Raw genomic sequence first — 12,495 nt, forward strand, 5'->3', positions numbered from 1 at the left:
ACCCTTCCCCTCCTTTGTCCTTTCTTCTCAAAGCAAAGAAAAGCGCTCGGGCTACTTTTCAATGCACACCCAGACTTAGACCCAAAGGAAAGTGGTGGAAGTGGATCAAGGCGGCGCCAGGAGCTGTTCTGACCGGTTTGGATGTAGCGGAGAGGACCGGAGGTTTTTCCTTTGGAGATGAGTCCAGCGGTGAAGGAAAGTGATGTATAGGAAGAATGATATATCTAGAGGAGTCGACCTGCCTTCACCTCCTCTCTGATTTCTCTTAGGGGGTTGATCCATTACACCAGAGCTTTCAAAGCACATCAAGTTTCAATAATTGAATTTTTGTCCATCTGCTACACCTCAGCTTGGTGATCGAGCTCCTTCAGTCCCACTTTTGACCTCAGCTTCAAAGATTAGTTGTAAAAACTTGCTGTCAGCTGTAGTATGGGATGTCGGCGTCTCCTGACTTGTAATCAAATCTAAAGCCGTTTTTAAAAAGATTCCTTTCCTGATATATTTTGATAGAAGTGAGAGTTGAACATGGCCATCAACACGGACACCGAATTCCAGAAGTCCAGCCTGGGTGAGGGTGGAGGAGGCGCTCAGCCCGCGGACTCACAGGAGACGGAGAAACTGCTGGCGGTGACCACCGAGCCTGGAGGAAATGGGATGAAGGTGTCCACCTCTTTCACGGTCAACATGGACAGCGACAAGGGCCTGGAGGCCGACCAGAACGGCCACAGCGTCGCCGTGAGGTCGGGCTCCGTGGGGCAGCTGGCCGCCGCCGCCCCCCTCTCCCCGTCCAAGGCCAGCCTGAGCCGCTCCTCCACCGGGAACGCTGCGGTCCAGGAGACCCCGAAGCCCAGGGATTACCTCATCCTGGTCATCATGTCCTGCTTCTGCCCCGTGTGGCCCGTCAGCATTGTGGCACTGGTGTACTCCATCATGGTGAGTATCACTTTACTGAGCTGTCCGTGTATAACTAGAAAGCAATCTGGAGCAAAAGCAGATCTGGAGCAGATGGATCAGGGAATATGTGATGGAGAGACCACATGCTGATGATCTGTGACCAGCATCATCTCAGTGCTGGGTCCTGTGGATGCTGTGGATCACAGCCCTGTATCTAAAGCCCACAGTAAATGTAGAAACCAGAATGAAGGTAATTTCTTAGTAAACAGGGATATTCATGTAGTATTAGGTCACAATGTGACAGTGGGTTTGATATTAAAATAAAAAAGGTCAGGTTTGAATAAATTACATGTCAACATGCTCCTCAGAATGACTCCATAGCTTCGGCCACAATCTGTTCTGGTTTTATTGTCAATACAGTGTATGGCTATTTTAAAAAAGTCAGTGATATTTCAAAGATGTTTCAGAGATTGTGGATATTGCACTTAGCTAAGAACAATATTCTCTGAGGGGACAGTCAACAAAGTGCCTGGGAGGGACAATATGACATTTTTGAAAATAAAAACTAATTTCTCTGTCAAATACATTTTAAAAAAGCTAAATCGCTCAACATGAGTCAATAAAGCCCAGGGTGTCATCTTAAAATGACTTATTTTTCCTGGTCAGCAGTCCACACCTCAAAGGTTTTAGATTTACAGGAATATATGGCAGAGAAAAGCAGCAAATCCACACAACTCAGAAGCCAGAACTGACAAATATTTGGTGTTGTTATTCAGTAAGTCACAATCAGTGATTAATCAGTTATCAATAACAGTCAATGAATAAATTTCTTTCTTTGACTCTAAAGGAAGGCGCCTCGCCTTTTTAGTGTCTGCCCTGGCTTTCAGGGTTTGCTGGCACCTAAATGACTCTGCACCATCAGTACTGAGGCTTTACCTGATCTCAGGTCTGCTGCCAATCAGCTGCTGGTTCTTCTGGTTTCCAGGCACTGACACCTGATTAATCCTCTCACTGAAAGTTTCCCAAAGTGATTCAAGATTCAGCTCAGACACTGATGTTTGATGTGCTGCGACTATTAAGTACTCTCTATTCAACACATGTTTTTCTGGGGACTAAATATTCAGTCGGTCTACAAAGTTCTTTCCAAACCACCTATAGACCTTGTGCACTGTCCACATGATCCGTATTTATACTGCTGCGTGTGTAACTGACTGTGATGGACTGGTGACCTGTCCAGGGTGTACCGTGCTGCATAGGCTCCAGCAGATCCCTGTGACCCTAAATAGGAATAAGAGGGTATAGAGAATAAATGGATGGATGGATAACTGAGCCTACAGGATCCATGTTAAGGATCTGCTGTTGCTCTGGGGGTCTTTAACACTGAAAGCTGACACTTGGTCATTGTCACCCTCTGCAGTGTTGAAAAGCCCCTATTGATGCAGTCGCTAAGCGAGATATAGCTGGGCTTACGTTTGGGTTTGATGAGTAAAACTGCAAACATTGTATGAAGGGGGGTCAAGTGTGACCTGATAAGTAAATTTGTGTTAAATCTTTATAAACTATGTAAAAACAAAATGAATACGTATGAACATGTAGTGCCTACTATTAATAAAAACATATGCTGCCATCTGCCAGTGGTATTTCAGCACAGCTGACAACACATGAATAAACAACATGTTCATACTTTAAGCTTCACGTTTTGCCTTTAAACTGCAACTGGTGCAAGTTGATAGAATAAAATATCCTGAAATCTGGAGAAGGCATGTGATACCTGACATGATTTACTCTTCCCATTAGTTATCACTGTACTTCATTATGTCGTCGTATCCTCATCTTCTGCCCTCTGAGCTTAAAAATCCTCTGTCATCAGAGACCCAGAGTTAGAGAAAATAAAAGAATCTAAAATTCTTTGATGGGTCCATTTAGGTAGTTACAGACATAACCTCAGGCCCAGTCACCAGGAGGTTGTCATTACGTATTATACTTGTATACTTGTATGGGTTAGGTTACTTAACACACATACAGGATGTGTTCTAAAAGAAATTTTAGGGGATTGTTACACAGACACACTGTCACATAATGTGCAGCAGGACATCCACACTGCTGTTTCCTAGTCCAGTGACGTACTGAAACTGGGTGAAATCGTCTCCTGCATCACACACAACCTTTTCTTCTGTCACTAATGAGGTACTGCAAATAACTGAACTACTTTAACTACAGATTCCTTCAGTGGGACTGTGCTTTATTCCAGGTCTGAGTTATAGTAGGCAACAAATAAGTGTGTAACAATTTAAAAACACAATTTTGGTATAATGCAACGTTTGTTTAATGAAACACTGCATCGCCTTTTCTTTATTCTTGAGTTGATTTTGGAGTTTTTAGTTTGAAGAAAGGTGAAGGAAATGAAATATAGTAAGACATTTCGTGGAACAGCACTGGGTTATTCTGTTTGGGTGCTGTTCCAGTTTCAACACTTGCATTCAACATGTATTTGGTTTTAATGAATGAATTACACTGACGACTGTGTTTAAGGCCTACGCACTACAGGAGTGAAATGAGAGAAACATGATGCAGCAAAGGTTTATTCAAGCCACCTGCTATTTTATTTTGTTTGGAATAAATGTTTTAAATTTTAAAAAATGGCAAATGATATCCATAAGTAACCTTTTTTACATTTTTTAAATTTATAATTAATTTAGAAAATGAATTGAGTTTCACTTAAACATTTAAGCAGAAAACACACTACAAAAACAAAGATGAGACACAATATTAGAACCAACTCAGCAGCAGTGCAGAGCAGCAGTGTTACATCTGTGGGGAGTGTCTTAAATCTTGGATGCTGTCGTCATGAGATATGAAGATAATATTTTTGTTTCCAAACATTCTCTTCCTGCAAATAATTGCAAGTAAGAGAAAGAGTGTGATGTGCATATTTAAGCGAAAAAGTACTTTTTTCTATCTGAAAAAATAGCGAATAATTAACCATAATGAAGCTGAGCACAGTGTATTACAGTGCAGCCTCAGTCTGTGCCACAATATTCATAGCCAGGAAACGTCAGACACAGAAAGCTACTGTAATTGAGAAGTACAGACAAATAAAGCTTTTGACACACCTTTACGTTAAATATCCAGCAGTACTTTAACAGGAGCCTTTCAGTAGTAACTCCATTGTGTGAGGATTTTAACTCCTGTTGGCTGATGGCAGTTTGGTTGCTACTGGCACAGTCATTTGTGTTTTTGAGTGCACTTTACTTATGATACCGAACGGCAGCCAACACACAAAAGATCTAGAGAGAAACAAGGCAAAAGAAATGCAGTAAACCCATTAGTTCTGTAATATCACTCCTGTGGGCACTACACACCAAAGGGAATATGAGGCAGTATCCATGAGACAGTCTGTACATCCCCAAGCCATCATCACGAACCCACTGACATTCACAAGTCGGCTGCTTGCTAATGGCACAAAATGTGTGTACGTGTGTGTGTGTGTGTGTGTGTGAGAGAGAGAGAGAGAGAGAGAGAAAGAGAAAGAGAGGCTCTGACAGAGGGCAGAAGTAAAAGTGGAGGGAGAAACTGGAGCTGCCCACTAACTCAATAGAAGGCGAGAGAAGTCAATTTAGTTTCTCTGCAGAGGGCAGATTGCAGCAGTTACCCAGCTCTGTGGCAGCGATCAACATACTCTTCTTTTCCTCGGGGTGTGGAAAAGGGATATGGGCCTCACAAAGAAGATCAAAACATCATTCACTACAAGGGCAGATGGGTGTGAGGGAGGCAGCAAATGGCCATAAAGTAGTTCCTATCACTGGATTAGGAAGGAATTGAATCAGATACCACAGTGATGTCAGATAAGTGCAACTGAGTCACAGCAGGAAAACAGAGGTTTACAACATTCGCTACGAACAAATGAATCAAGAGTAATGCGGTTGACACCACACGATACAGCTCTAGAGTGCAAGATCACTACTAAGTGCTAATATTCTCCTCGCCCATGAAATGGATACTTCTGGAAAGTTGAAACAGAAAAAAAAAAGAAAGTACTCAACTGCTGATAAAACTGTATTAATGAGTGAAGGTCAGAGGAAACAGCCCAGACACAAGGAAATTGTAAATAGAAAAAGAGAAAAAAAAAGAAGAACATGGTTCGCTTTTTCCAACATAAACAGTAGTTTGATATGAGACCTCACAGTTGTATATACTTGTATGTATGTATATATTAAGTGTTCATTTAAAACCTGCTCTAGACCATAACTATAGTTGTAGTTATTTGCTCAGCCTCAAGCAGCAGACAGACAGGGTTAGCTGAGGAATACAGGGGAGAATTTATCTCAGGTGGATATTTCTGTCAGAATTCGTTTATAAAGCCAACCAGCTGAAAGTTATTTTCTATCCATCAGTTACATAGACCACTTACCCTACTGAGGAGCCAGCCTTAACAAGAGAGGCAGGTAAGCACTAGACTATATTTCAGAAGCCCAGCATACACATAAAGTGTAGCCAACCCATCTGTGACAGCACAGCGGGAAAGGCAGCACAAGTAAAGACTGTCTGTGCAGACATGAAACATCAAACAACGAGACAGGTTTCCAAGTTTTAATCCTGCAAGCTAACAAAATCACCTATAATTAAGGAAAATCTGTTAAAGCCTCATTTAGCCTTGTAAAAAAATCAGCATGTTTCTGTACTGGCATATGGTGCATTACTAACAATGGGACCAGCAGAAGTTACATCCATCATCATCCACCACCACTTCCAGCAGCAGGACCATCTAAAAGACAACTTCCAGCTGGCTGCCGCCACAGATCTCTGACAGATGCTCTAGTGGGGAAGGCTTGTGGCTGGCAAACACTGAAGATGTGCAGTCAATTATGGGGATTGGAGAGGCAAGGGTAATAGGTTTTTACTGCCCAGACCAGCCTATCCCAGTAATGGGAAGGCTTGAACTGCAGGAGCATTATTGCACGCTCAACAGATTTGCCTGTGAAATATGGACTGGCAACGCTGCACTGGATGGATGATTGTATATGTGAGTGTGTATGTGTGTACATAGGTAAATGACATCTTATTAAAGATTTAATACTACGGACAGTGGCAGAGCACTTCACATGGCTGTTGCCAATTATATGAAGCCTATAGAGAGAAAATCAGACGCTGTTCATACTGGAAAGGAAAATAGAACTGTTTATTATTTGCAGTGTGTAACTGTTGGTATCATTCCACAGTGGATTAAATATGGAAAATTAACATGCATGATTTTGGTATAGAGAGGGGTGTCATTATCTATATACTGTATATACTTGATTAATCCCTGAAGGGAAGTTCAAGCTGTATATATGTTAGATATGTGTACAGGAAGGGCTATCTTATTTATATTTGTCTAAATTTGGTTTTATATTACACTGTAGTAGCTTTAACCTATAGATCACCTATAGATCCACCTAATGTTAGAACTGGGTTCTCATTGTGTGGACATCATTTTAAATCATACAATGGGAAGCTGGGCCCCGGCTTATATTATCTAAATACACACGTCTGACAGTGGTTCACTTATTAGTGATGTGGTAAAAGGAATAAGACATGTACCATTATGGCCTTTTATGGCCTTTTTGAACTGTGCTTCCAGTTCATCAACTAACCAAGATATAAATACAGTCAAAATTTATGAGCAGCAGCAGAGGCTAGAATGGGTTTTATAGCACCAAGACTGAGAGCTCTGCCATCGTGGGTCTGACAGATTTGATCCTTTGACCACACTGAGTGGTTTGCAATTTTAATGGAGATTCTGTTGTTACAAGACTGAGTCTAAAAGCCCTGTTTGCGGCCCCTAGAGGCTGTGATGTGCCTTACACCCAACAATACCACAGTGGTTTACACTACCAGACTATCAGTCGTGTGCTCTCACTCTTAGAGCTTAAAAATTACCACAATTTCTAAATTACCCTCAACCATCATTTTTAAATTTTGGTTCCTAACTTTAAAAAATACCTTCCTAAAATCAGGAATCTGATTTTAAGAGAACCAAAAACAAAAAATGCACAGTAAGCAGATAATTAGGCTGGTATTATAGGATATGATTTCTAATAAAGTAATGTAAATGCTAATAAAACATTTTATTTCTGAAAATGGACATAACTACACATCAGCTCCTGGCTACACTCTGTCCCTCGTCACCGGGCTGCTGCTGGCTCTACATTATTAATGACAAGCAAGAAAGGGAGCACTTACTGAGTTACTAGCTTCCACCTTCCTCTGCTGAACGCATGGACTAGAGAGAGTACTGTGTGTGTAGCTGGTGTGTATGCTGGCAGCACGATGAATGCTGGACAAGACACTCTGAGGGTAGAATTTCCCATTCAGAAAATAAATATGAGCAGGCATACTCTTACTGTTGAATCAATATTTGTCATTCATCAGCCAAGCCAAGGGTGCCTCCCGCTAACCACACAAACACAAATACACACAACATGTTTTGCAGCTACTGGGGATAATATAAGAAAGGGTGGGTGTTTTAAACAAGAATGCTGGAACTGAAGTTTGCTTTTATTTCTTATTTTTTATGATGATATATGACATTTTTCTTATCTAAAGCTAAATGTGCAACGTTTTCTGAAAGAGGCTTAAAATTGATTTAAGGTGCTGATGTGTGCAGCTTTTTTCTGTGATGTTAATCCAGATCAATACAAGCTGAATGGGACTGTGTGTGTAGTGTAGATTCACATTGCAGGCCTGGAGGTGAGATGCTGAAGTGTGTCCTTGTGTGTGACTGGGAGAAGAAAAAAAAAAATCTGTTGTATTACAGATAGACACATTAAATCATCTTCAATTCAAAGGAATTGTCAGTCTTCCACAGTTAAGATGTATTTGCCTAATTATTAATATTCCTATAAGAAAACTGAATAAGGCTGCATGTTACACGCTTTAAAACTCCAGTGGGAAAGAGAACGTTTACACATAATTTGAAATTATACCATTTTCAGAAACATTAAAAGCAGAGTGAGATATCAGTTTTTTTAAAAGTAGTTTTCTAGCCAGCAGCACCTTTTTCAGAGTAGAACCCCCGGGTGACTGTCCCACCCTACTTGCACAAACCACATCAGAGACAGGCTGGAGGCAGAGAGGCACATGGGAGCAAGAGGATGAGGCAACTAGTAGGAGATCAGTGACTACAGGGGGGGAGGGCTCTCTCTCCTTGTCTTTCCCTCAGTGGTGTAACATTATCCTATACTAGGGCTGTCCCTGATCTGTATCCTCATTGTTGAGTGAGCGAGTAGTGAGGCAAGGCGACACACACAACATATTGTGATTTAACGTACAATGCTTTGGATTTTTCATACAGTTGTGATGTGATCCGACGGAGTCTCTTCTATTTTGGGCAATGCAGAACTCACAATGGAAAATCAGTTTTAAAAAGTTTGCAAAAAGTAATTAAAAAGTAATAATAAAAGTAGAAAATGCCATAAAAATATTGTATTATATTACAAAAAATATTGCCCTTCTAAAATGAAATCTAGACTGGAAATGTGTTTTTATTAAAAGAACTTTTTAATTCTACCCCTCTCTGTTTCATCTTTGATATCTTTTTTGTAAAATTAAATCTGCATTTATTGAGAGTAAATGAATGAGGCAAATCATTAGACAATTATGTCTTTGTATTGCTGAATAGGTTGTATGTGTGTATGTAATTTAATTTGTCAGGATAAGGTTCCTAATACCACTCTATCTTAATGGGAAAACATGCCCTAGAAAACTATAGCTGTGTAATTTAATATAGATGAGAGGAGAGCGAGGCCCATTTCCTGCTGTATTGCAGAGTCTGTACCCTCTGGTTTAAAAAGACACATTCAGCACCACAGACAGCTCCTAAAGTTTTCATCAGGCTGAAAAAGTACAGGATGTTGCCGTCACATGCACAAAACCACACCCTCAGTCCATGGAAGGTTTAACAGTATGAAAACACTGACAGTTTCAATGACACATTTCTAATCATATTTTCCCTGAGGAGTATCGCTTTATTAGAGCATGAACCCAAAACGTAGTCAAACCCAACCCAAAGCCCACGCAAGAAAAACCACTAGAGCAGAATATTTCATCCACTACCCATTGTAGCTCTGTTTTGAGGGACAAAAATAGGAAATAGGATTGTGACTTTGTCTTCTTCTGGTATTCCGCATTATCTCCCTAAAGAAACTCAGCCAGATACATTCCTGTGTACATAATCCAAGTGGCTTAATGAGTTCCATTCAAACCTAATCAACACCATCACGCTGCCAGCAGCCTGCAGAGTTTTCACTCTGCATGATGGATGCATGGAGTCACACAGCTACTGTGAGACAGCGGGGATTGGAATGCATTAATGCAGCCACTGTTTCTCCAGCTCTCCAGTACTGTTCTACCTGTGTTCAGGTGGGGGCAGACGTTGGTCCATGCAGCACTCAGTTAGCTATCTACACACTTTCTGATGATCTGCATGCTTACAATATGTTGTCTGCTTCGAGATAGATACAAGGATTCACATTAATGTTGTCCTTTGCACTAACATGCATTTTTTTTTTGTTTTCTGACATTTATAATACTAAAAGATTAATCTATTAATAATAAAATATTCAGTAGATCCATGATATAAAGTAAATGTTAGCTGCAAACACTTTTGATAATCAGCTTTTTTCCAACATCATCTTGAACGCGATAAAACTGCATCATAGATGTAGATCAACTTGGATAAAGCAGCTCCTGCACATATGGGTAAACTGTATAATTGTTCTCCTGAGCCTTTTCTAATGCATCTTCTCATTTGCATCTACATAGTTAGATTTAACAGGCTGATTCAATAAGTATCCTAGCTTTTCTTCTGATTCATGTAGTCCGCTTATTTCAAGGAATGACCAGGGACCCCCACATGTATACTACTCTACAAAGAATAATACCTTGTGTAAGACTTGAATATGAATGCATCTTTTATGCTTCACACACACACATAAACCATCCTGTCTCCATACCTGCAGCATGCATAATGTAAAGGCCTATACATAGTGCATTAAGTTGATATACAACCCCTTCACAGTGCTCACCTGCTTCATCCAGCTGCTCTGCATGTCACCTGCTTCCATCAATCCCAGTCTGCCAGTCTGGAATAGACAGTTTCACTCTTCAGATCTGGGAATACATTATTGTTGGAATTTTATCTTACAGGACTCTACAGCCTCCAGCAGACGAGTGCTACTGAGCTGGACAACATGGCTGTCGATTAATGGAAAATCACTTGATAAATATTTTAAATGTAGCTCTCTGGAGAGTCAGCCTGCTGTAAAGCACAGGGTGAGGGTTATAGAGGGCCTGTGTTATGTTTGGGGACCCAAACTGTAATCCTGTTTTTTAAGTCACTGTGAATATGTGAAATTCAAACAACACTGTCAGACTCATCTGAGGAATATGGTGGTATTGTGGGATGACCTGACTCTAACATTTATTATAGCATCTATTCATTTTTCATTCTTTTCTTACAAAGATAAATCTTTGGTCCTAAATATTTAGTTTATCCTGATATCCTTTTAGCTTTGTAGGCATTTGACCAAAGTGATCAAGTTAAAAGTTTTACACTTTTATTGTAATTTGACTTGTATTTCAGCCTGCAGCTAAATTTGATTTCCTTAAAACGACAAAAATTACAGCAAGACCATGAAGGTTAACATAATATTCATGTGCTCCCCTTGGTAATAACCTGTGCTTTTGTGTGTCTCCAGTCCAGAAACAGTCTCCAAGCAGGGGATATGGATGGGGCCAGGAGGCTGGGTCGACTGGCTCGCCTGCTCAGTATCGTCTCCATCGTCCTGGGTGTGCTCATCATCATAGTCTATGTCACAGTTTCAGGTAAAAAAATAAAATAAAATAAAATAAATAAAGACAAGGAGGACAAATTTCGAAATACAATGATGAGAGATAAAAAGTGCCTGCTCAATATGTGAATTCACCACAAACGTTTTAAGGTTTAGTGCATATTTAATTCAGATTTGTGTTCAATTTTATCCAAAGGGACATTACTTGAAAATAATGTAAGATATATAAGCAGGTGCAACACACACAGATAAATACACAGGGCTTCAACAGCAAGTTAAACAACAACAGAAAAGAATATCTGCTGCATTACAATGACGGCGTGATATACGACACTACCATGCAAGCATGTGATGTGTGGTTTTCTAAGATCCAAGCTCAGCACATTTCGAAACCTTGTGTGTGTGTGTGTGTGTGTGTGTACATGCAGATTGATTTAGCACTGCAGGTTGTGAGCTGACTATGCAGCAAGGACAGATACTCGGATGCCCACTAGAGCTACACAAGTCAAAATGTGAATTTGATGGGCAATTTAATTTTTTTCTGTCATGACTTTCCCTAACAACACCTCCTCTCTTCTTTTCTCTTTTTCACAGTAACCCACTGACATGACGTACCTGAGTGAAAAAATTTACAGTGAAAGCCAAACCACTGATCCAACAAGAAAACAAAGCCCATTCCAAAACAAAAAACAAACAAAAAAAGAAATATAATTCCTAACTTTATACCATATTGTAATTAAATCATGACCACATTCAGAAAGCAAAAGATATATGTAAGAAATTAAGAGAATAGGTACTGCAGCAAGTAAACAAAAAAAAAATAATTTTGAGATGCATGCATTAGAATCCAGTAACATTTGCTTGACAAAAATAAACTGTTGCAAAATTCTTCAGGTTAAAACAGAGGATGTGCAGATTTGTGTGTGATCAAGAGGACCTTTCAAAACGAAGAGGATGCTCTACAATATGAGGAGAGAATGAACAATAGACTTTTCCTGTGTCTGGGAAGGGGCTCCTTCATGAAACGGATTCTGGGTTTGGGCTTTAAAATTTGGACAGCTGCATATACAGTAATCCTCATATATTCCTTACTGAACCTCTTGCATTCAAAGCATATAAAGCTACACATATTTGAAATATGGATATATGAATATATATATGTACATTTTCTAAAAATGTTTGTATGCCAAGTGGTGCTGGGTTTGTTAAGAATGTCACAGTGGCACTTAGAACATCAGTGGAATTTCAAGGGTTTGTGAAAGGGGACAGGGAAAACATTTTTTTTTAAATTTTGATTATTTATAATAATTTGAGCTAAAAAAAAAAAAAATGAGACCAACTGCATGCCTAAATGTAGATAACTAAAATTCTGCCTTCATTTTGACTGTTATTAGTTTTCAGACAGGTTAACAGGATTGCTTTGGAGTGATTTGTGTACATAATGTGAGTCCACCCACTGTAGAAAGTGTGAGGACTGTGATTGAGCCCTCTGAGTGCCTCGCTTTGGCAGAGGCTGAAACGCATGTCAAACCTCTCATCCTCTTCAAGTTCCTTCTTTTCCTTACACAACTTCCAATTCTTTACCACAAAACCTGACTTAGTGGCCACTGCCCTTTCGTTTCATCTCTGATCTGTCATCTTTGTCACCTAAACTCCATTTTACATTTCAAACTTTACTGCCTTTCAACACCATAACTTTTCCATTACATTGTTATGCACTGACTGTTAAATACTACTGTTTCACTGAATGTTATTTTCTGCTCGTTGTATT

The 12,495-nt window shown here is 39.9% G+C and overlaps 1 protein-coding gene across 1 annotated transcript; it reads left to right on the forward strand.

The window, feature by feature from the left end:
* The first annotated feature begins 525 nt into the window (after nucleotides 1-525).
* Nucleotides 526-11,413, forward strand: trarg1a (trafficking regulator of GLUT4 (SLC2A4) 1a). Its single transcript, XM_026328603.2, has 3 exons — nucleotides 526-933; nucleotides 10,632-10,758; nucleotides 11,319-11,413. Exons 1-3 carry the CDS (start codon nucleotides 526-528, stop codon nucleotides 11,327-11,329), a joined length of 546 nt encoding a protein of 181 aa, XP_026184388.1. The 3' UTR covers nucleotides 11,330-11,413.
* Nucleotides 11,414-12,495: the final 1,082 nt, after the last annotated feature.

Source organism: Mastacembelus armatus, chromosome 13 (genome assembly GCF_900324485.2).
Source record: "Mastacembelus armatus chromosome 13, fMasArm1.2, whole genome shotgun sequence".
In the NCBI taxonomy this organism is placed as follows: domain Eukaryota; kingdom Metazoa; phylum Chordata; class Actinopteri; order Synbranchiformes; family Mastacembelidae; genus Mastacembelus; species Mastacembelus armatus.

Coding starts and splice junctions, on each gene's coding strand:
- trarg1a (XM_026328603.2), top strand. CDS start 526: ATGGCCATCAACACGGACACCGAATTCCAGAAGTCCAGCCTGGGTGAG. Junction 934..10,631: donor CACTGGTGTACTCCATCATG/GTGAGTATCACT, acceptor GTGTGTCTCCAG/TCCAGAAACAGTCTCCAAGC.